General features: G+C 40.0%; 1 protein-coding gene across 1 annotated transcript; it reads left to right on the forward strand.

The window, feature by feature from the left end:
• Positions 1-884: 884 nt before the first annotated feature.
• LOC148886526 (uncharacterized) lies at positions 885-24,329 on the forward strand. Its single transcript, XM_089017384.1, has 8 exons — positions 885-1,040; positions 1,554-2,025; positions 9,453-9,597; positions 9,693-9,792; positions 11,893-11,931; positions 12,026-12,076; positions 14,304-14,511; positions 23,495-24,329. Exons 2-8 carry the CDS (start codon positions 1,854-1,856, stop codon positions 23,716-23,718), a joined length of 939 nt encoding a protein of 312 aa, XP_088873510.1. The 5' UTR covers positions 885-1,040; positions 1,554-1,853; the 3' UTR covers positions 23,719-24,329.
• The last annotated feature ends 1,522 nt before the right edge of the window (positions 24,330-25,851 follow it).

Consider the following 25,851-nt stretch of genomic DNA (forward strand, 5'->3'; position numbering starts at 1 on the left):
AGGCGTGAAAGGTGGAACAGAACCAATTCAAACATGGTGAGAAGTACATTTTTCACGGGTGTAGAAGTTACTTGATTCACATGCAAATGTTGGCTTTTATAAGGTGTTGGGTTGTGTCTTTGAGGTGAGAACAATAATTAGTAATGCGTCGACTGCATTTTTGATATACACTCGTATTCATGCACAGTATATTATCTGTCTGGTTTGTACATTTTCTTCACAGTTTAGAATTGATTTGTGGTTTGAAATCTCGGCTCTGGCCTTCCTTGCGATTTTTGCAAATTCTCGTGGATGCTTGGTTATTCTCTGGAGTTCCCCAGCTTGCTTCCACATTCCAAAAAGCACGTTTGATTAGGTGTATATTTTAAACGTTAGTGTTTTGTGCGTCCAGGCTGCACCGAGTGACTAGGGCGGTTGTTGCACTTTTTGTCTATTTTGGGCCACCGTCAATCCGTTCGCCCACGCCAATGCGGAAGTCAAGTCAAAACAAGTTTACACCGGCATGGATTAATATTATGCACATCGCGTTTAGGTCGTCGTGCAACATGTTATTACTTTTATAACCGTAACGCATACGATAGAACATTAACGCTACAAAGAGAGGAAACAAATTTACCGTTTCCGGACTTTGGAGACCGCATAGTTAACCGCAGCGATGACGTCAGACACTGAAACGGGACGGGGAGGGCGAAGATGTCGAAAATCGACGTTTTCATCTTTTAAATCTTTGTATGAATAATGATTTAATCACGATTTAAAAATAATATCATTTGTATTAAATTTTAGTATTTTTCAAAATTCCCCTCCGAGTGTTTCTTGACGTGACGTCAAGGGTTGATGAGAACGTGAGACAGATCGTTACGATGCGAGAGACTGTTTGAGAGAAAGACAGTTGAAAGAGAGGCGGTTACAAGGAAGGGAGGGACATCACGGAATGCTGTGATGTCATCAACCGAGTCATACACAAGGACAAGGAGGCTCTCTCGACTCTCCGTTTACTTAGCGTACTCTTGTTGCGGAGCAGCTGTTTACATCCTACTGTGAGTACCTCAACAAACTCAATTTTAGCTCCTCTTTGTGTTTTGTTCCTTTCTGCTTTCTCGTTCCCCTTTCTTGGGTTTCCACGTGTGCACACCAAACTGGTTTATTCGACACCATCTGGGCTGCACCGATTCTCTGTCTTGAGACAAGATTCCTTTCCCTCAAAGTGTGTGTGTGTGAACCATTGTTTTTCTCCATGCAGTGATTTAAGGGGGTGAACTGATTCCATTCAATGTACTTACTAAAAGTAACTGCCATGCTCTTTTTCACCACTCCTCCACACCCAAAGCCAAAACTTGATAAAAAGTGTCTGGTTTGAGTTGTGATTGAAGCCCGGTTTGGGGAAGGGAAAGAAAGATTTTTTTTCGTTCAAGATGATGACAGAAGCAGTTCCATTCCTGAAGAGTCTCCTCCCATTTTGGGCTGAGTCTGTCAGTTTGTATTTAGATTCTCGTAACTGACTGGAATGAGATGTCAAGGAGGCTTGTCATTTGTTTTTCTTTCTTATACAGATGCTCCGACGATGACAATAAATTGACGTTGCGGCATGTGCGAGTAACTATCCACAAACGAGAGCGTGTTTATGCTGTCTTCTTCAAATGAGTGACAGAGAGGCCGATCGCTCTTCTTGTGTGAAGGTCATCCCGAGGAGCATCCTTCAGGATTTTGGCACATTAAAATGTTTTAAGAGCATGAAACTTTAAAAACACCACAATCCACCTCTGGAAGGAGAAACTACCTCCCTGCACCTCCTCAACCAGGTGGAACCTCCACGCTGACCTGCCGTCCAAGTTGCCAAAACTGTCGCCACAATGCTGCAGCAGATCTTGAAGGACATGTACATCGACCCTGATGTGCTGGAGGCTCTCAACGAAGACCAGAAAAAGACGCTGTTTCTAAAGATGCGTCAAGAGCAGGTACGGCGCTGGAAAGAACGTGAAGAGAAATTGGAGCGAGAAGGCGAGAGGACAAAGCCCAAAAAAGGTTAGGAAAACTCAACTTTATTTGCAATCCGGTGGTACGCTATTTTTTTTGTAAATAATTAGGGATGCGCCGCTTATCGGCTTAGCCGATTGCTAGCACAGATAGTCTGCATTTTTACGTATGCTTGCATCAGCCTTTATTTATTTATTTATTTGCTTTTAATCCGGCTGCCTGTTGGTGGTCAATTTCCATCCAGGTTCTTTTGATTTTGAAGCAAAATGCTCAAAACTCCCTGTACTTTTATTTTGAGTGTATTACTTCTGTTGACATTTTGGAAAATGAATATAAAAAAAAACAAAAAACTCCATAAGCTATTTGTTTTCGTTGAACTTTCAAACCATCCCACTGAGCCTGGGAACGCTCTGCCCTTGAGTGAAATAAGTTGAAGCAAACTATGTTGACCGTTTTAAGATTCTAACAAAAAATTTAAACATGTTACAAATCTAAAAAGCTATTTTGAATAAACAAAGGACACAATGGACGCCCATTCGCCATGACGCGTATGACTGCATTAAGTTCATGTTCGCCGTCATCTCAACAGCTGCGTGACAACGCTGGCTGAGTTGTTTATCCCAGAATCAATTTGGCTAGTTTAAGGTTTCTTCGCAGATAAACTTTACTTGAGCATGACAAACTCCAGCCGCACTGTATTAAACGCGCGTGAGGAGTTTTAAATGCAGCCTTGCTCGAAACTTGACTCATGTATTCTTTTTTTTAAGACTGTTTACACAAGTTTAGTTTCCAGTTCCATCGTCTATGTTAAAGTTCTTAAAATGACCAATTCTTGACAGTCATTGATAAAAATCAATAACCAAAATGTTTATTTTAATAAATATCTACCAGTTTGGACATTTTTAAACGATCACTTATACAACATTCCTTGTAAATAATAATTGCCCACTGAGCTATTTTTAGAACAGGCTGCTCATGTGTGTGTATCTGGCGAGGGGGGGGATGGGGGCTACCTGGTGTCCGTGACGACTACATTGGTTACTCCCATCCTAAAGATACTTTAATCCGCTCATAATATTTCATTCATTCGCCAAGGTTGCCAAATCTGACACTTATTTGACCCTTCCCTTGGTCTTTTTTTTCTGTTCTACAAAAAAAAGAATGATAAGAAATGGGTTTTGTTGGTTGCTTAGCGATGCAAGGTCAACTGTACATGAGAAAAAAAATCACCAGCCAGTCATAATAATAATAATAATAATAATAATTCTGCAAGATTGGCAAACAACCGTGGTTGGCTAAATAAAATGGCATAGTTTCACTGTATTTTTTGTTGTGGTATTACAGTGATACCTCAGCTTATCGACGCTTTAGCTAACAAACTTTTCGCCTTACGAACATTAAATTCGCGAGAATATAATCTTGGCATATGAAGTAGTTTTTGGGAAATACACGGAGCGCCACAGTGGCCGGTGGACTAGTTTTTGGCGGAAGAACACTAAACCACTCGGCCGAATAGCACCACGGTGGCTGGCGAACTTCATTACACAGGAAGCATATGCCTATGAAAGATAGGCTAATGGAATGTGACTCTCGTTCCAAACAGTAACTCCCTTCCTTAGACCTCCTCCCACTCCATTCCATCAAGACATTACGAACCATCACAAAGGTAAATCAAACGACTTTATTATCCAGTACAGTTTATTTCTTTAATTACAATACAATAGCATATTTATTATACATCAAATAATGTATATTTTGTGTAGTTTTAAGGCTTATTTAGTAGAAAATTATGTTTTATGTGGACCTGGGAACGGATTATTCTCATTTTAATGGTTTCCTATGGGAAATAAATGTTTGGAAGACACACTTTTTGCATTACACACACTTTCTGGTAACCTATTAAGTTCGTAAGCTGAGGTATCACTTTATTTTATAAAATGCTAACTTTTTGATACCCCTCTAAGTTCTCATCAGGTCATGCGGTTGTTCAAAACGTTCATCTGGGCTGCTGTGTCCAAAACACGCATTGCTTAAAAGGCTATGTTACAAAAACATGAAGATGTTTTTATAGTGAGTCACCGTGGATTGTTCACAACAAACGACTTTAACCACTCAATACAATACGACAAGCTTTTTTTCTTCTTCCCCCGTATCAGTAAAGTAGTACGCATTGAGAAATCATACGTGGTGGAAAAATATCGACACGAGAAGAAAAAAAACACAAAAATCCCCTCATGCATCTTAGATGAAGTCACCCCTGGCTGTTTTCTCCTGTTTTGTGGACAAACGCAATATGGTGACGGCAGCAGGCTACAACTCATGACGTGCTCTCAAACTGGTTCGACGCACTTCAGAATCTCACCCCTCTGCATTTTTTTTCAACTGGAGGGAAAATATGTGACGCCGAGTGACACTTGATCATGACCCCCCCACCCCCCTTTAACCCTCTCCAACAAAAAAGTAGAGACGAGTTTAGGACATGTGATGCATTTCAAATGTCAAACGGGTGCATGAACTGTGACACAAAAAGCGAGACGTCGCTTTGCGGCTAATCACAAAGCACTTCCTATTTATCAGTCTGGGCGCAGTGAGGAAGAAGGCTGAGCTGTCTGCTTGTCTCGAATGAATAACGCTTCTCTCGACAAACCGAATGAAAACTCCAGGCCCATATCATAAAATGCTACTTTACTCAATTATCAAAATGGTGGACGGCTTGTCCCTCTCGGGGGTAAAACAGGAAGTTGAGGCAAACCGCGAAACAATTAGCAAGGGGGAGAAACAGGAAGTGGACAGGAAAAAGTATGTGTTGGAAACACAAAAGAGTGAATTCTGCTTCGTCGGGTTGAGGGGGGGGTCACCTTCATTGATATGCACATAGGGAAGTTGATATAGTATAGTCTTATGCTGCGTTTTGGTCATGGGATTTGTGAACTCGAGTAGGACTGTGCAAGCGGGCCATGTCTGCCTTTTGTGCGTTAGCCACATGATCCTCAAGGACATTGGGGGATTGGGGGAGGAAGGGCAAAAGTGGCCTTCTGTGCAAAAAAATGAGAGGATCGCAGTACAGTGATACTTCGGTTCATGAACCCTTTGGCTTACGAACTTTTCGGTTTACGAACGTTAAATTTATGAAAATTTTACCTTGGCATACGAACTATTTCGGGATACACACGGAGCTGCCACAATGAGTGATGTGTCGTTCACGAACGAGCTGTTCTCCGAAATGAAAATAGCAGCCAACTTCGTTTGGTCCTCTATTCCCTCCCTCTATTCCCAGTCGTCGGTTAAAGCCACGTGATTGGTCAAGAACGCAGCAGTGAGGGGAGGTGGTTTACATTAAAGAGACAGGCAGACGACAGAGAGAGAGAGTGACAATGGATAGAAAATTTGGACTCGTTTCAACTTTGATAGTTCAAAGGCAGAGTGTAGACTGCAACGTTAAAATTCCCATCAATCAGGCTCCACAAATAACCCGCACAGGCCATCTGTACACTTGATGTAAAAAGCTATCAACCCAGCTAAATAGAACACAATTGATGAGGAACTAGGTAAAATTATCGCGGAGAAAGCACCTACAAGGCATCATTCCTCAAGATGATGAAAGAAAAAGGTTACGTTCCTCATCAAGTGTTTAATGCTGATGAAACAGGCCACTCCATTCCATCAAGCCGTCAACGACCATCACAAAGGTCAATAAAACCACTTTATTATACAGTACAGTTTATTTCTTTAATTATAATGCCATAGCACATTTATTATTCATGAAATAAGTTATATTTTGTGTAGTTTTAAGGCTTAGAAAATTAGAAAGTAGAAAAATATTTTTTTGGGGACGGATTATTCTCATTTTAATGGTTTCCTATGGGAAGTTAATTTTTAGGATACACACTTTTCACTTTACACACTCTGTCTGCGAACCAATTAAGTTCGTAAGCCAAGGTATCACTGTATTGGTATGTGTTTGTCCGTCTTTTAGCTTAGCTGGCTAATATCTGGTTCATGGATTCATGCGGGTGGGTGGGGGGTTACAGACTATATCTGACAAAAACTGCCTTGCTCAGCAAAAATCTGTGCGAAAATGTTTGGCTTCTTCCTTGGCCCATGTGCCCATCGTTTCGTGGAAAATTGCTTTTGTCATTTTTGGCACTAAGCTAACCAACTATCTACAAACCTTGTGAAAGTTGAAGTACTATATTATATTATATTAATCTACCAAATTACCCGTAGCTGGGACATCACTATATCATTTTAAAAGTGTCTATATTTTAATATTTGAACTCACATTTTATCAGTGGATCCCTTGAAATAGAAAGTCAAAGCTAGCTAGTGATGCTAAACTTCTCCAAGCAACCACAACTTTGCTCTTAGCGCTTTTCGATTCAAGTCATTGCTTTTCCACGTATGCGGCAGGCAGTGAAGAGAAAACAGTAAATATATCCGGTGAATGTTTAATGTACATTAATTATGTCACTATGCTCATGCTATTCTACTTTGTCTTGCTAGCTGATCCGCCATTTTTGTTGTTTTTGTTTTTACTTTCCATTTCTCTTGCAGCATTCATTTAATTAACCACATGAAAGTATCACTGTCTCATCATGGCTGCCAAAGTTCGGTTAACTCATTCACTGCCAGATGTGCAAAAATGTGTCCAAGGTTTCTGTCATTATCACTCAAATTCCAGGACACACAAAATATTGAGTTTTAGGACTACATAAACATTCAATGCTTAGCCAAAACAAACATGCGAATCAAACCTCTGAAGATGGAGGACACTCATTCGCTGTGGCCACCCCTTGAAGGGAAAAGCCGAAAGGAAATGAAGATAAACATTCAATGCTGCCTCTTATACCTGCCTCTTAAACCTCTTATTTTATCAGAAAAAAAACAAGTTAATAACTAAATTATATGGGTCTGGAGTTATATAAGCTTGAAATGAGGGCAGCTGTCCAAAATACAATGCAATGCGTACATATTGGTTTATATAGCGCTTTAACAACAGCTGAAGCTGGAACAAAGCGCAAACATGAAAAAAGGGGGAAATGCTGCCCCCTTGTGGAAAAGAAAAACATTGTTAGAGGTCATGGCCAACGCTTTATCAGCACCCAAGCATGAAAAAAAAACTGAAATAATTCGGGAATGGCCCCCTATGTCATATTTTTAATTCCCGAATAAATTCGCGAATGAGTTCAGAATGTTGAGAATGTTTATAATGGAAGGTCCTAAAATTGGAAGCACCTGTTTAATGAGTTTCACAGGTAGAATGTCGAGTGTGACCCCCAAAACTGTAAGTTGGTGCCTATATTTTTGGCTCAAAGAGATTGTTTGTCAAAGTTAAAGTCGGCTTTAGTGTCAAATATGCTAATATGTATGACATACAGCACAGATGAAATTACTGTCCTCTCGGACCCAGCGTGCAAGGCACTTAGAATGACTTTAACAAACATAATAAACACGAAAACGCCAATTTGCTGGGAGACAGAGGAGCCGCTGCGTATTCACGCGCCGTAAAGCATTTCGACAAGATAGCTTCAGATCTCAACTGTCGACAACTTGGCAGTTGACATTAACAGGAAGGCTCGAATTTCCCATGTAGCTTCTTCCCTGCACCTGACAAAGGCGTCTGTTTGCAGCTGTCACACGAGTATGCGTCTTGTTTGTCAAGCTTTGTTTCCGACCACTGTGTTTTTGTAGTTTTCATGGCCAGCCGGAATGCTTTCTGCAGGGCCGGCAGGCAAAACGAGTTCATTGCGACCGACTCATTTTCAGACAACCGACACTTAACGCTGTCGTACCTGCTTCAGCTGCTTTGCCGTTCACGCTCACGACGGCGCTTACGTCGGTGCCAACCTTCGAAATTACTCGATAGCCAAAAGGAAGTGCAGCTCTTTACCACTTGTTGAAAGTTGGATCAAATGAGTGGGGAAAGAGGTGGGGTATATGATGTTTTTATTCCATTATGATGATTGTCATTATTTAAAGATGCCGACACACGTTTGAAATGATGTCATACACATGATCCGGCTTCATTGATCAAATTATATAATTAATTGATTACAATTCAAGACCACAGTATTAACTCATTCACAGCCATTCTCGAAAATTTTCGGCAATTGAAAATATGACGTAGAACGCTATTCTCGAATTTGTTCGGGTTTTATTTTTTTTCTTATGTTTGGGTGCCGATAAAGCGCTGTGTTTTTTTTATTTTATTTTCCACGAGAGGGCAGCATTTCCCTTTTTGCCATGTTAGCATTTTGTTCCAGCTTCAGCAATTGTTACAGCGCTACATAAATCAATATGTATTGCATTGTATTTTTTTACAGCCACCCTCATTTCAAGCTCATATAACTCCAGACCCATATAATTTAGGAATTAACTTTTTTTTTCTGATGAAAGAAGAGAGTATACAATTTTTTTAGGCTGCATTGAATGTTTACGTAGTCCTATAACTCAATATTCTGTGGATCGTCAAATTCAAGTGATAATGACAAAAACCCTGGCACTGGAGTGGATAAATTTTTGCACATTTCTGGCAGTGAATTAGTCATTTGAATATATATTGAAATAGAATAAACTTTTTTTTTCACAGAGGATTTATTTTAATTGACCTCAATTAGACATAACCCCTCTGTCTCTTCTGAAAATGAAACGAGCTAAAAAAGTCATTAATTCCATATTAGAACATAAAATTGTACATCTTGCGGCACACCGTCAGCTATAATTCATGATATACGAAGGCGGAAGTAGTCGCCGAAACATGTCAGGTATTTGAACACCTACACTGTCTGTAAGTAAAGAATCTGCTTTAAATTAATTCATGATATATTTATGAGTTATACAGCTACCTAGCTAGACGTCTCTCTATTAGCTATCTATTTGAGTTACTTCTGGGTTGGATATTATTATTATTATTATTATTATTATTATTATTATTATTATTATTATTATTGGATATGCCTTTATTAGTCTCACAGTGGAGAAATTTACATTTCACAGCAGCAAAGTGATGAAAGGAATGAAAGTAGAAAAACAAAATACATGAGCTGCTGGAAAGGCAGCCACTCTCGCGGCGCCGTCTTTAAGTCAAAAGAACAAAAAAACTGCTCAAAACTTACTCTGTCACTAAAAAGTGACCTTGAGAGTTTTGAAAGGCGCTTATAAATGAAATGGATTATTATTATTAATTCGTCATATAATTCATATTGTCTGTGTCACGGCAACAGTTCTCATTCCAAACCTTTATAAAAATTGAATGTGTGTAAATTTGCACGCGTGATGAACCGATTGCCAGGAAGCCATTTCAGACCCAAATGTGAAAATCCGTGATTATACAGACATAGTACATACGGTTGGGGCGGTGCCATTTTTTTACGCTGTCCATTTTTTGGACTTCTGTCATAGAAATAATATTTGGGATAAATGTAAGCGTGCAGCCTCCTGTTGACTCAAATGTTGTGTTTTTTTCCCCTTCACAGCCAACGGCAAAAATGTGAGCTGGCTGCTGGGACGCGATGGAGACGTTGCCGTCATTGTCATCGGGGAATTGGATGAGTTGAGTTCCAAATTCATCAGCTCAGGATTGACAGAAAAGTGGACTCCCTGTCCAACCAACAACGCTGTGTAATATACCCATTTACAGTGTCTGTGTATTTAAACATTATATTTGTGGCAATGTTCAAGCCAAATTTTTAATATGTCAAATGCTTCTGTTGCAGCAATCAAACCATTTTAAAAAGCAGAGTAAACTCTGATGTCACAGCCGAGAGAGAAAACCTTCCTTCTCCGACGCAACCTGAAATACCCTTGAATTTCAAGGTATGTAAAGAATGAAGTAACCGTGGGCCAGAGAGAAGCAAAAGGTCAAAGGAATGCATGTTTTTCTGGCGCTCGTGCCTTGGAAACGAACAACTCTTGGCTCAAACTGGAAATAAACACACATATGTTCTGAAACATAATATCGACATGGAAAATTCACATCTGATTTCATTTGGGTCCAGATTTCCGTCTTGTGCAAAACCTCCCTCGTGCCATTTTTATCTGTGTGACATCATGTGCAAAGTATAGATCGGCTCTTGGGGAGCGCCCATTTTGCCGTGACTACCAGTAGTAGAACCTCCTATAGACTTAAAAGGCACTATTTTCAGTTAAAAATAAGCACACGGCCGTGTCGTACTGTGCGGTGGGCTTTTAGCAGCTACATTGCATATTACCTTATTTTCCGATGTATAAGGCGCACCACAGTATAATGCACACCCCCAATAAATGATGTATTTTCAAACGTTTATAATAATAATAATAATAATAATAATACATTGTATTTTAAGCACCTTTCAAAGCTCTGAAGGACACTTTACAGTCACAGACAAGCTTAGGTACTATAATAAATAAAATACAATCACAAAATAGAATACAATAAATGAAATACAATTATACATAGAAACAAGAGAAAGAGCTACACAGAAAATGCAATTTTAAATAAGTGGGTTTTGAGATGGGATTTAAAGGTGGGACGAGAATCGATGTTACGAATGTTGAGAGGAAGTGAGTTCCAGAGTTTGGGGGCAGAGTAGCTGAAAGCTCTGTCCCCCATCGTGCTGAGACGGACGGGCAGGTGGGGGGCACAAAGAGGTGGAGGGAATAGGAATTTAAAGAACGTCAGGTAGGTATGTGGGGGGCAAGATTATGGATAGCTTTGAATATATAAAGAAGAATTTTAAAGTTGCTTCTATATTTGACCGGGAGCCAGTGGAGCTCTTGGAGGACGGGGGTGATGTGGTGAAAGGATGAGGTTCTGGTGATGATCCGGGTTGAAGAATTCTGGACGAGTTGAAGTATATACCATATATAAGGCAGATCGGAGTATCAGGCGCACCTTCAATGAATGAAAAAATGTTTTCCAAATATATAAATCGATAAAAAGTTTCCAAATATAAACCACACCACATTATAAGGCGCAACAGTAGAGGCTGGGGTTACGCACTACTTCTACAGGACAAAATGGAGTCGGTAGCTGCTGACAGGTGTTGCGAGATCTGTTGTGGCTCAATATTACTAAACATATAAGGTGCACCTGCGTATAAGGCGCAGAGGCATCTTTTGAATAAAATCAAGGTCTTTGGGTGGGCCTTATACACTGGAAAATACAGTATTTATATGTATGCAATCAGCGACTTCGAGGATTTTAAGCCTTTACAAGTTAAGTAAGTTGCCTTTATGAATTTCCAACCGCCGATTATCTTCCTTTCACATCTGTCCTGGCAAGGCAGATTTTTGTATTTGTGGACTTGTTTTTTTAATTCATTTTATTATTTTTGTCCAATCAGATTTCAGCTTATTTGTTTTACCATGTAAATGTAATTTGCCAAAGGCCTTCAGAATCTCCCATGGTGTGTGTAGACTTACACTGACTGAATTATAGCCATTTATTGATTTATTTATTTATTTAAACCAGTCAGTTTTGAACTTAAAGACAGAGTGATGTCGCCGCTTTCTGTTGATCAAAGCTGCTCGAGACAATGCGATTCGTAATTACACACAATTGACTGCAGGAGAGGATAAATGCCAGCCGGGGAATGATGCAAAGTGCATTTTCAGGGCAAACTATTCCTGAAAAACTTGTGAGGATAAGTCGACTGGCTGCCTTTTTCAACTTGTAAAAGAATTTTTGTTTAGGGGCCACTCCGAGTGGCAATAATTAGCTATCACCTTAGCTACACAGCTAGCAAAAGTGGATGGTTTTGGTCATGTTATAAGAACATATGATTCTTTTATTAATTCTTTGCGTTTTTATGTTTTATTTTGGAACATGACACTCATAGTTTTCAGAATTAGATTTAACATTTCCACCCATTCTCACGGTTTATTTGTGAACACACACAAATCATGAAATGAATTTATTTCGTGTCTTCCCACTAGGCCAAATACGAGGAAGCGAGCACTTTACACCCCCTGGCGGTGAGTTGCCATATTACCCTGACGGCTTTGTGTGTCCGTCTCTTAAATGACGTCATTCGCAAAAACTAATGTAATGTCTTTGTTGCACCTACAGGTGTCAGTGAGTGAGCATTCACCGGCATCCGCTTCTGGAACCGCACATAAGGTACTTGGGAGTGATTAATACGCATAGTTTAAAGCGTTTAAGATGTATTGTAGTAGTTTAGGATAATTTATAATCTGATTAAAAAATATATAATTGAATGAGGTCTTCTTATATTCACTTCATTGTTAATAACAGGAAGTTGCAGTTCAGCTTGTGGTCCTTCCACCCGCCGTATTTTTTTTTTTTTTTTTGCCTATCACCTTTCTGCCGACACGTGCCGGGCGGGTTCCACTGTAAGAGTTGCATAGCTTTCTACATTTGGAACAGCTGAACTCTGCTGCACGCCCCCCCATGCCTGGGGAGTATGACTTTTCACTGCCTCACTTTTTAATGCTGCAGGTGACACACATACACAGAGACTGAAAGAGAAGGGGCGAGACGGGAAATTTGGGCCGCCCAAGAACAGATGGTTGATGAACTTGATCGGGGAAATAGTGGGACGCGTCGCCCAGAGATGGATGGGATGGAAGGAATATCCTCAGAGGTTTTTTTTAGGGCGAGTCGGAATCAGAATCAGATAGCCTTTAATAGTCCCACAATGGGGACATTTGCTACCTACGGCAGCAAAGTTGAAAGGGATAAGGGGTGTGAAAAGATAAAAACAAAATATTCAATGCATAATAGAAATAAAATAGTAGAACGGAAAGAGGATTTAAAAAGGATTAGGAGCTGCTGTAGAGGCAGCCACACAGGGGGCGCCATAACGGGGGGCAGCTTTCACAACAGTTGCAGCTGTAACAAACCACTTCGCATAATAGTCAACACAAAGCAAAATAATAAACACAATCTATCATCTCCTTCATTTGTTCCGTAAACCATGTTGATGTATTTAGTGTGGAGACTTAAGAATAGTTTAGCTAACATGTTTTTTTTCCCATAAGAAGGAACTAAAATGGATGCAGTGAAGACACACCAGTTCACTCTGTGGCGCTAAAACTTGGTGAAAAAAAGTCAAATATTCATTTTTTTCTGCTTTGGTCTAAGTCAGAATCATATTTATTGGCCAAGTATGTAGAGTAGTAAGAAAGTAGTAGCTGGAAAGTAAGTGGAGAAGGTGGTGGTCAGGATGCAGAGGGTCCAGTCAGCTTTTAATAATAATAATACATTTCATTTGTAAGCGCCTTTCAAAACTCTCAAGGACACTTTACAGTCACAGGATATTTTTTCTGCGGGTGAGCAGCGGCAGCCACACGCCGGCGTTCACTCAACCCGGAAGTAACAAAGTTAAAAAATAAATAAATAACGAATAATATGGCAGCACAAAGATACATAGTCATTCATTCTTTAGCACTTTCTGTACACCAAAAATATAAAAATGTAAAATATTCACTAGTATATCCCGTTCATGTCTCAATGGTCCACATTTTAGCTAAACTTTGTCTTCTAACAAATATTCGGTCAATGGAGTGTGGTGCAACCATAAGCACTGCAGCGATCTATACCATAAGCACTGCACGGATCTATAATAGTGCTTCCATTTCATTGCGAGATTCCAGTGTGAGATTCATTTTCATGTTGTGGGACCGTGAAAGGACTTACGCTGACAAGTTGGAAGTTCCGCACACTTGTCTTGATTCTTGCATTTTGCAAGTCCTCGAGAGTGGGTAGAGCGGTGCCAATGTTTATTTTTTCCCCCCGCCGTCCTAACTGCCCGTGTTATAAAAGTATCAGGTACCATCTTTTGGCATCTCGGTGTGTCACTCAGGTCAAGCAGAAATTGTGATAAGCTTTTAATTTAACCCCCCTGCTTTAAATGCTTACTCGGCCAAGATTCATGAGATTTTCTGTCACGCAAAATGAAAATTGTAATTTTTTTACATGTGATTGACCTGTGAAGCCTTACTCACAAACCGCCGCCCATTTCCAACCTTTATTTCCTTCAAATATGGACGGTTCCACCGCAGAATAATTATTTCCTCCCGAAAAAGAAAAAAAATCGACTGCTGCAGCTGCAGAGCCTTCTTTAGGTTTGTCCATCTGATTAAGAAGCGAGGAAGCTAAAATTGTTGATTAAACTGGCGCAAGATCAGCGTGAAAGATTAGCGCGCCAGCTTGATTTCCAAGGCTCCTCATCATTTCCTTCCCGCACGTAATTAAAGCCTTAATTAGTGGTCATCAGGCTGTTTGTGTCCTTACGGTGTCCTCTCGCGACTGCAGAGAGAAGCAATGATTCAACTGTACATAATTTACCTGTCTTCCTTCCAACATTTTTTTTTGGTATTATCAGGAAGAGAAGCCCAGACTTCCCAGGAGAAGCAACGCTGTCATTGTGAGGCCCGCCACCGCCAGCGCGGCGCCGGGATCCGTCAACGTGAGACCCGAGGTCGCAAATCTGAGGCAGGCCGCCGTGGCGCCCTCTCGGACGACGGCGGCTCCCAACGTGCACTTGCCGTCGCGGGACTTTGAGAAGATTGAGGAGACACGGCAAGGCAAAGGTGAGTGAGCATTGCTTCATGGGAAAAAAACACAAAGGTCAACAGAGGCCCCAGAAATGACGCTTCAGATAATTAATAATAATATCGGATTGGCCGGAGACCACTTGTGTCTAAAATTAAAATTAAAATCTGTCCCCGCTGAAAAGATAAAAAATACTAGACATTGTACAAATATCCCAAAATAAATGAATCCAATTGCATATAAATGATTCAAGGGCTTGTGCTTGCGACACTTTGCCACCAGGGGGCAGTATAATTCAATTATGCAGACAAAGATTAGCAACTACTGTTTATCATGGTAAATAATTTATGGCAGAGGATAAAGAATACGTGCATCTGAGTATTACTGTATTTTCTGTGTTCAACTATCCAATGTTTAAATGATCAATCGATCTATCTACATCCTTGTGCTAATCAGGTATTTTCTTTGTCATATTTCATCACGTAATTTTACATTCTTATTATTCCCTTTCTTTACTGAGATAAGTAATTTTTAGCAAGGCCACTGGTTGCCATTTATGCTTGCATTTAACTCGTTCACTGCCATTCAGGAAATGATTGAGGAATGGAAAATATGAAATAGAGCACCATTTCTGAATTTGTTCGGGTTTTGTTTTTATTTGTTTGGGTGCCGATAAAGCGCTGGTAGGACCACTGACAATGTTTCTTCCCTTCCACAAGGGGGGCAGCTTTTTTTCCATGTTAACACTTTGTTCCATCTTCAGCTGTTGTCAAAGCGCTATATTAACCAATATGTATGTATTGCATTGTATTTTGGACAGTCGCCCTCATTTCAAGCTCATATAACTCCAGATCCATATAACTTAGGAATTAACTCTTTTTTCGGATGAAAGAAGAAAGTTTAAGGTTTCTTACGCTGCATTGTATGTTTATGTAGTCCTAAAACTCAATATTCTGTGGATCCTGCAATTTCAGTGACAATGACAAAAACCCTGGCACTGGAGTGGACATATTTTTGCATGTCTGGCAGTGAATGAGTTAAATCGCCAAATATATTTTTTTGCCCTGACAAAATGTTACATTGTTCTCTAACCACAAGCGGATAAAATTTGAGGCATTAATATGGAGTTTAAAAACCAAACAAAATCCTAAACTGGGACTATCCAGGATAACATTTTCCACCATGTCTGCCACAGTGGAATTTTATTCCATTTGTAATTGGGCATCATTTGTCATTGTCGCGAAAGACTAAAAACACAGAAAACTGACGTCACTGCGTCTCCACAACATGGCTTCAATTGGAAGTGTTGCGCAAAGGTTCGTCGTAATGCAGCTGCAGAAGGATTTATTTCCTTTTTTTCCATCTTATGTTCCGGCCAAATAGTACCTCAGCCTCCCAGAATCTTTATGGAGTGACAAAGTCAAACCAGACCTGCCCAGAGGCTGGAAAAAGCCAATAGTACTTGTGATTTGTGATATTTCCCCTCACGCTTTTTTTTTTTTTTTTTTTTTTTTTTTACATTTCGATTTACCACTACAAATTATATATCTGGTGCAATTTGCATACGAATGCTAGGAAAAGTCATCACTCTAAAATGGAAAGCGAATTGAGTACTTTTGAGGCATTTTAATTCATGTAACCTCTATCACGTGCTCGTATGTGTGTATGTGTGCGCCCCCTAGTGGCTATAAGAAGACACAACATCAGTGCTCACATTTTTCCCCCCATTCTCACAATAATAATAATAATAATAATAATAATATTAATAATAATAATAATGATAATGATAATTAATAATGATTTTTATTTCTAAGGCCGTTCAAAACTCTCAAGGACACTTTACAGTCATGTAGTAATAATAATAATAATAATAATAATAATAATAATAATAATAATATACTTTTTTTCTAAGCGCCTTTCAAAACTGTCAAGGACACTTTACAGTGATATACTACTAATAATAAGAATAAGAATAAGAATAAGAATACATTTTATTTCTAAGCGCCTTTCAAAACTCTCAAGTACACTTTACAGTCATATAATAATAATAATAAGAAGAAGAATAAGAATAAGAATAAGAATAAATAATAATTAATAATACACGTTATTTCTAAGCGCCTTTCAAAACTGTCAAGGACACTTTACAGTGATATAATACTACTACTACTAATAATAATAATACAGTAATAATAATTAATAATTATAATGATAATAAGAATACATTTTATTTCTAAGCGCCTTTCAAAACTCTCAAGGACACTTTACAGTCAGTAATAATAATAATAATAATAATAATACATTTGATTTCTAAGCACCTTTAAACATTCTCAAGGACACTTTACGGTCATATAATAAAAATAATAATACTAGTAATAATAATAATAATAATAATAATTTAAAACAGATTCTTATCTTACAGACAGTGTATTGTCGGTGCAATAAATAAATAGCAATAAATAGCGTAAAAAAACCTTGATATTCCATTGGGGTAGATGTCAGTTTTGAAATTAGCACCACCAAGTGGGAAAATAAAGATACTGTCAAGGAAAAAGTCCTCCGCTGGAATGCTCATCTTGCATCACATTCATGTCACTTTTTTGTTTTTTCCCCATCCCGGAATCACACGTAGTGGAATAGCGAAGACAGACAGGCTGTTATTCACCGTGTCATGGTATAAAATGTGTCCCAAAGTAAGCTGTGACAGGAAAAAAAAAACCACAAAAACAATTCATGTGAAAGTGATAGTTTTTACTGGGAAAAAACAAAGCAATGTAATGGAAAAAGAGTGGGCGGAAATTGATGGAAATAAGAACAACTCCGTAAGAAAAGGCATAAGAAAAGATGACTATTAACAAATTCACTGCCAGACGGGCAAAAAAAAAGTTTTTTTGTCATTGTCACTCAAATTCCAAAACCCACAGAATATTCAGTTTTACGATGACATAAATATTCAAGTCAGCGTTAGAAATCTTCGACTCTCTAACTTTATCCGGAAAAAAAGAGTTAATTGCTAAATGATATGGGTCTGGAGTTATGCGAGTTTGAAATGAGGGCTGCTATGCAAAATACAATGCAATACATACATATTGGTTTCTGTAGCGCTGTGTTCCAGCTGAAGTTGGAACAAAGCGCGAACATGGAAAAAAAGGGAAATGCTGCCCCCTTATGTAAGGGAAAAACATTGCCAGAGGTCTGACCAGCACTTTATCGGCACCTATGCAAGAAAAACTAACACTGAACAAATTCGGAAAAGGCACTCCGCGTCATATTTTCAATCCCCAAATAAATTTGTGAATGGCAGTGAATGAGTTAAAAAAGTGTTTGGAGTGGACCTGCATATGGAGGCTCTCACATAAAAACTAAAGTGGAGAAGAACAGCTGAAAATTAGAACTAGTTGACACGCGTCCCCACGCCGATCCCGAAACATGTCCCCGCTTCGGATTGGGAATACGAGTAAGTGCAAGTGTGCTTGACAATGGCAGGAAGAGGTGGCCGGCAATGCTCAATGCCTCGGTTGTTTGTGTTTGCATGCGGGTCGTGGAAACCATTCCTGTTTTCCCGCGGCAGGAAGCGTGAGCCACGAGTGTCAAAAGATGCTTGGGACAAAAGGAAGAACGCTTATTTGCAGTGTCCCCGGGGACGGAATAAACTCTGTGACACAAGTAAATAACGGATAAGTCATCCTCTTAGCTTGCCTCATATATTGTACCATTTAAGAATCGATTTACATCACTGGTGTCAAAGTCAAGGCCCGGGGGCCAAATCTGGCCTGCCACTTCATTTTATTCGGCCCACAAATCAATCTTGTGAATTTCTATGATGCTTGCTAAAGTCCGAACCGAAATTTAAAATTGTCCCATTTAACCACAATAACAATCATTATTTTTGACTTTAAATTTGAAAACGAGTTATTCATTAATTTGTTGTCCATTCTACCTATATATGTAATATATGGAGGAGATTCAGCATTTGCAAAGTGGTGGTGGACCCCAAAAACCCCGGCAGGATGGAGAAGCAGGGTGTATTTGACAAATTGTATTGAATAAAAGTCAGCAGGAACAAAATCTCAAACAGCAAAGTCATCAGAACACAAATGTCCAAAGTAGCAAACAAAACCAGGAGTAAACAAGATGAACCGAACCTGACAGTGTGGAACAAATAATGACCAGACACTGAATGGTCGTGTTGGGGGTCCTTTTAACTCATTCACTGCCATTCACAAATATCATGTCGAGCGCCATTTCCGAATTTGTTTGGGTTTTGTTTTTTCATGTTTGGGTGACGATAAAGCACTGGTTAGACCTCTGCCAATTTTTGTTCCCTTCCTTACACAATGGGGCAGCATTTTTTCCTTTGTTCCTGCTTCAGCTATTGTGAAAGCGCTATATAAACTAATATGTGTGTATTGCCTTGTATTTTGGACAGCCACCCTCATTTCAAGCTCATATAAGTTAGGGATAAATTATAATAATAATATATTTCATACATTTCATTTCTAAGCACCTTTCAAAACTCTCAAGGTCACTTTACAGTCACAGCATAAGTTTTTATGTGGGTGAGCAGCGGTAGCCACACGTGCCAGCGTTCACTCAACCCTGAAATAACTCAAATAGATAGAAAGCTAGCTAGCTAATAGATTGCTAACAGATAGCTAGCAACGCCTTCACTCAACCCGGAAGTAACTCGGATAGAAAGCTAGCTAGCTAATAGATAGCTAACAGATAGACAGCTAATAGATAGCTCTATAGCTAATACATAGCTAGCTAGATATCCGGCCAGGGAGCTAAATAGCAAATTAACTCTTATTTTCTGATGAAAGAACAGAGTCTAAGGTTTCTTACGAATTATTAAGTGTGACTTCTTTTTTATTCGATGTTTACTTTGACATCTTGAATTGAAGTCACTGGTATCTTTTATCTTTTACAGTCGCTGCTATTCGTTTTCTTTTTACACTTGTATCACCATTTTCCCCGCGAGCGAGCTTACATTTAGCGGCCCCATGCTGTATTAACAATTTGTCAATCTGCTGCGCGTTAGCGTTAGCTTCCAATAATCCACTTTACAGATGTGGGGCATCTGTAGCGGCTACTGTTTGTGTAGCCTTGATGTATGCGTGCGCATTTAAGGGCGTGTGTGCGGGTTGGTGTTTATCACCCCCCCCCCCCCCCCCAAAAAAAAAACTTCCCCCTCCCCTTCTTTCTCTATCAGCCGGGTCGGCTTTCCTCTTTTCTCTCCTCACCTTCAGAAGGAAGGACGCACATTCCTGCCCCGCTTCCCGACTCTAGCCCCGGGCGACGCTCAGCCCCGTGCTGATAAGTGACAGGGGCCCCAGTGTCATGCACACACACACACACACACACACGCACACACACACCCTGCCCTTCTGTCCACAGCTCGGGAATTCTGCCCTCTGCCCCACTTCTGCCTCCCCACACCACCTCCCCCCCTCATCCACCTCCTTCCTCCCTTCCTCGCTCTTTGGACGACGGGGGTCTTGAAAGAGATAGATTGGTCTTTAATTTCAGCGCTAGACCCGGTCAGTGGCGCGAAAGCCCACCCGCCGCCATTTTTGTTAATCAATATATTGGATAGTTGTTTATTTAGATGTGGACATAGGGTTTTTTTTCGTCATTTTTTTTGTGAGATAATGTCATACTTTTATTGAATTGGGTGTACCTTTATTCGTCTCACAGTGGAGTAATTTACATTACATAGCAGCAAAGTTATGAAAGGAAGAAGAACAAAAGCTGCAGGAAAGACAGCCATCTTAACAGTTGTTTTTGAATTATTTTGTCGCCTTACTTGACACTAAAAAAGGGGGTGGTGAAAATTGAGCGATTTGTTAATCAATACTTTGGATGGCTGTTTATTTAGACATGGACATGTTTTTTTTCCTCTTTTTTTCGTGACATAATGACATACCGTTGTTTTTAAATTATTGTGTCACCTTACTGGATGCTAAAAAAAGGGGGGGGGGAGAAAGAGAGATCGAAATTGAGTTTATGAACTTAATTGGTTCCCAGAGTGTGTGTAAGACAAAAAGTTTGTCTTCCAAACATTTATTTCCCATAAGAAATCATTAAAATGAGAATAATCCGTTCCCAGGTCCCCATAAAACATAGTTTTCTACAAATTATCATTGAAACTACACAAAATATACCTTATTTTATGTATAATAAATGTGATATTGTATTATAATTTAAAGAAATAAACTCTACTGTATAATAAAGTCATCTTATTTACCTTTGTGATGGTCGTTGATGTAGTTGCCTCTTGATGATATCCGAGTGAAGTTGCCGTGCTTTCTCAGCGATAATACCCTCACACACTGTCCCCTGCAAGCTGTTTTTTGTTAATCCAAATCAACACAAGTTTTTCAACCTCTTCTATTGCCTGAGACCGTTGCTTAGACAACACAGAAACACCCTTAGCCACACGTAGCAATGGTCGACTTAGCGTCCTGGTACCGGAACGCTAAGTCACACAAACGCACACCTCGTTTGTGTTTTTCGATGATCTCCTTCTTCTGCTCGACTGTAATTTTGTTTTGTGTCCTCTTCGGTTTAACACTAGTAGCCTGTGGTGGGGTCTTTTTCGGTCCCATAATAGCAAAAGTACTCCACTCGATAACAAACTGTGTCTGCACCAAAAGGAAGGGTGTGAAGAAAACTAGTCTTCCAACCACCGTGGCGCTCCGTGTGTTTCCTGAAAACTAGTTTGTATGCAAGGATTATATTCTTGCAAGTTCGTAAGGCGAAAACTTTGTTAGCTAAAGCGTTCCTAAGCAGAGGTATCACTGTATTGGATAGTTGTTTATTTAGAGTTGGATGTGTTTTGTTTCCCTGTTTTTTTTTTTTTTTCGCGTGACAACTGCCTTGTTGTTTTTTTATTATTATTTTGTACCTTACTTGACGCTAAAAACAAAAAAACCGTCTTGCTACGTTTGTCTGGGTGTTTATTAAGTATTCCACTCAGACCCGCACCAAGGCTCCAAGCACAGAAAACACACTCTGACCGCCACTCCGTGTGTGTGTGTGTGTGTGTGTATTTGTGTGCATATCCGCGTTGCGCGTCCGCCTTGTGCGTGCCTCAATGTGTGTCAGCCTCAATTGCTGGAGCCTGCCCAAGGTTTCCGTGGTGACTGCACAACACAACGGAGACAATCAGGGGCAGGCCCATGCGGCGGCGGGCGAGAGGACATTAACACAGGAACTTGGACAGGGCGTTAGGGTGGGGGGGGGCGAGGTCAAAGGTCAAACTAAGGCGAGGGAAGGCGCACAAAAGCAAACGAAGGTAAAGCGTAAATGATAAATAATAACGTAACCTACTTTTGGGTGTGGATGTGTTCATTTCCCCCCCGCCAAAAAAAAAAAAAAAAAAAGCCATTAGAGCGCCTGCGTGGTTTCGCCATGTGCGTGCGTGGAGATTGGTGGCACGCCTGAGCGATTCGGGAATAGGGGGGGGTTGGCTTGGCGTCGTGGTGTGGCGTGAGAATGTGTCTCTTCAAATCTCCCCCTACCGACGGAGACGCTCCATTTTGTGCGAGCGCTCTCACATATCTGCGTCCCCCACAACCCCTGGGGGATGACGCTAAAAATATGTGGCTCCTCAAGCCTTCTGGTGTCTGAGCAGCGTCTGTCTCGCTCTCCGTTGCCTCCTTTTTTCTCACTCTCTCTGGAGCCCGTTCCCTCCATTACATCGTCTTTCAAACGCACTACCTCAACCAACGCACATCCGCAAACTACCGCCAGCTGTATCCCCTCCCGCCTCACCCCAACCGCTTCACTTCCACGGAGGAATGACCTCCGTTTGGCCACAGTGGGATCAAGGCAAGCGGAAAGAATAAAAAAAAAAAAAAGATGCGGACGCGCAGTTTTCGGAAAGAGGAAAGAATATAAAAAGTCGCTGAAAGAATTCTAGCTTTCATAACAATAAAACGTTTTTGACTGCTTTTCCGAAAATACGTTTTCTTATTGTCACCTTTTCTGACACCATCCGAATCCCTACGGCCATCCAGGCGGCGGAAAGTGTGGGAAAATGATACTAGCGTACCTCCAGAAAAATAAAAATAACAAATTATGTCCGCAATATGCGATCCTTAACTCATTCACTGCCAGACGGTGTGCAAAAAGTGTCCACGCCAGTGCCAGGGTTTTTGTCATTGTCACTTGAATTCCAGGACCCACACAATATTGAGTTTTAGGATTGTATAAACATTCAAGACATTGTTAGAAACTTTAGACTCTCTTCTTTCATCTGAAAAAAATAGTTAATTCCTAAATTATATGGTGCTGGGGTTATCTGAGCTTGAAATCACGGCAGCGATCCAAAATACAATACATTAGTGATTTATATAGCTCTTTAACAACAGCTGAAGCTGTAACAAAGCACTAATATGGACAAAAGGGAAATGCTTCCCCCTTGTGGAATGGAAAAAAAAACATTTCCAGAGGTCTGGCCAACGCTTTATCGGCACCTAAGCGCTTTTTTACAGCTTCAACTGTGGTTAAATAATAAATATAAATCAATGTGTATGTATTGTATTTTGTACATCTGCCCCCATTTCAAGCTCAGATAACTCCAGACCCATATAATTTAGGAATTAACTCTTTTTTTCTGGTGAAAGAAGAAAGTCTGAGGGTTCTGTAATTTGAGTGAAAATGACAAAAACCCTGGCACTTGAGTGGACACATTTTTTTTACACATTGTATGGCAGTGAATGAGCTAACATTGTTCGGGCTAACGGAAATTAAGCATTGATGTTATATAAATTTAAACACATAGAAGGCCCTCACAAAAATGTGTACTATATGCTTATAAATGAAATGCATTCTTATTATTATGATATTTATTTTATATTATTTTTTTGTATTCTCTCTGCTCTGTGCGTTCACACCCAAAAGCTTCATTTGGAACCTTCTCTGCTTTTTCTTGCTCTAAATGACACAACAATAGGACTACATTGCTCGTTACTATAGCAGAAGCGACTTAAGCGAAATAAATCTTATCCTGTTTTTCAGGTGTCGCGACGGAAGCGCCCAGCAGGGCGTCCTCGGTCAAGGTGATCTCATCGGCGGTCACGCCAACCAACGCCGGGCGCAGCCGAGTGGCTCAGCTGATGAAAACCTTCAGCGTCGATAGCGCCGGTCCGACCCCACCGAAGGCGCCGTTACGCGGCGTCAAACCACCTCTTCCGACCAAACCCGGCCACTTATGCGTGGCCACTACTTCCACTGTCAGGTAATTCCCCCATCCCCCAACGCTGACCCCCCCCCCCTAAAAGCATCTCATGAGAAGCCACACTGGACCGTGCGGGTTGTCGGTGGGAGGATAAGTTGACCAATGGAGACTTTTGTTACATCGCGGTCGTTACCAAAGCACAAATATGGAAATGCTTGAACGTATGCGCTCGAACGTGACTGTCGATCACGTGTGCCGTTCTTATCTTTTCCTGTGAGGTGGAATTAAGGTACTTAGGGACCCTTGCTTTAACGGAATCCCCCCCACTGAGCGTTATTATAGTGTGTCACACGACCTGCCTTGCAACAGTGCGGCCTGTTGAGGACCAATGACGGTGCCAAAAATTCCTTCCCATTGCGATGGGATCAAACCCTGGCAGGTTTGATGGTCATTTCCAAGTGATCCAACTTTGCTCAGTACGCAATACCCGTTTGTATAGTGTGTGTGTTTTTTTTGTTACATATTTTTAACATTTTTCTACCGGGACAGTCATATGTAATGGACTTTTTTCTTGTTTTTTTTTACATTGTTTAAAAGTATGAGGCGCATCGGATGGCAAAAGTGTGTGGTTGAATCAAAAAGGCAATAAATGGATGTATTTAAAATTCAAATGATCTGCAAGGATTGCTTATTTGAGGAAAAAAAAATCTGGAATGAATGATGAAGACAAGCAGACAATGAAAATATTTTTAAGAAACTGATCTGCTGTGGGGAGACAAAAAAGTACAAACAGTTTTCCTTTTAATTTTATTTTTTTATAGTTTTTTTTTTTCATTTTTAATTATTTTACTTTATTAGTTTGTTGTCGTTATTTATAATTTTTTTTATAATTTTTTTGATTTATAAAGTTTTAAATTTTTGTATTTTTTATTTTCTATTTTCAATTATTTTATTTTAATATTTATTATTATTATTTTTTTACTTTTCTTTCTTTATTGTTGTATTTACTCATGTTACTATAAAAAAGTTCATATGTACTGTTGTAACTCAAATAATAATAATAATAATAATAATAATAATAATAATACATTTAATTTGTAGCCGCCTTTCAAAACTCTCAAGGACACTTTACAGTCACTGTTTTTTTTTTTTTGTGCGGGTGAGCAGCGGCAGCCATTCGCGCCAGCGTTCACTTTACCCGGAAGTAACACAGCTGCAAAGTTATGAAAGGAAGAGGAAAGGAAAGAAAGAAGTAGAAAAACAAATTACAGGCGCTAAAAATAAGAGTTTCTGTGGTTGAGCAGCGGCAGCCACACGCGCCAGCGTTCACTCAACCCGGAACTAACTCAATTAGAATAGTAAGACAAATAGATAGAAAGCTAGCTAGCAAGCCAATAGATAGCTAATACCTAGATAGCTAGCCAGATAGCTATTGCAAGACAAAGAGAATAGACGTCGCACAATATTTGTTACTAATGTTTTATTTTTTACTAATAATAATACATTTTATTTCAAGCGCCTTTCAAAGCTCTCAAGGACACTTTACAGTCATAGATACAATAACGAATAAAATGTTCGTAAGTAGGAGAGCACCTGTACATATTGATTTATATTCCGAATGTTCGTTAAGTAGGGGAGTGTCTACATATTGATTTATACAACACTTTACTTTCCTCCACACTGGTGTCAAAGTCAAGACCCGGGGGCCAAATCTGGCCCGCCACATTATTTTTTTCGGCCCTCGAAAGCAAATCAAACTTGCTAACATCCTAACCAACATGTCATATTTTTGGATGTAGAGCACAATAACAGTCATTATTCTTAACTTAGATTTCAAAACGAGTTATTCATTCATTTGTTGTGCGTAATATGTAATATTTGGAGGGGATTAAACATTCTAATGGCTTCCCCAAATTCACAACGGCCCTCGAGAGGAAACCATAACTACAATGCAAAAAAAAAAAATGACTTTGACACCCCTGTGCCACACTATTGGAAAAATGCTCAAATATCCCATGAGCCACACCAAAAAAAAGCCAAACAATCGCCATGGCTGTTTTCTGACGCGCAGAGACGTCATGCGGACCAGGAGATATCTGTGGCCGGTCCCTTGGTACCCCCCCACCCCGCGTTCCGCTCCCGACACACTAGCCCTCTTCATCGCACACCACGCCAGGCCCCCGCTGTCGTCAAGGCC

The sequence above is a fragment of the Hippocampus bargibanti genome, linkage group LG16 (assembly GCF_051943395.1).
Source record: "Hippocampus bargibanti isolate YZ-2025 linkage group LG16, ASM5194339v1, whole genome shotgun sequence".
NCBI lineage: Eukaryota > Metazoa > Chordata > Actinopteri > Syngnathiformes > Syngnathidae > Hippocampus > Hippocampus bargibanti.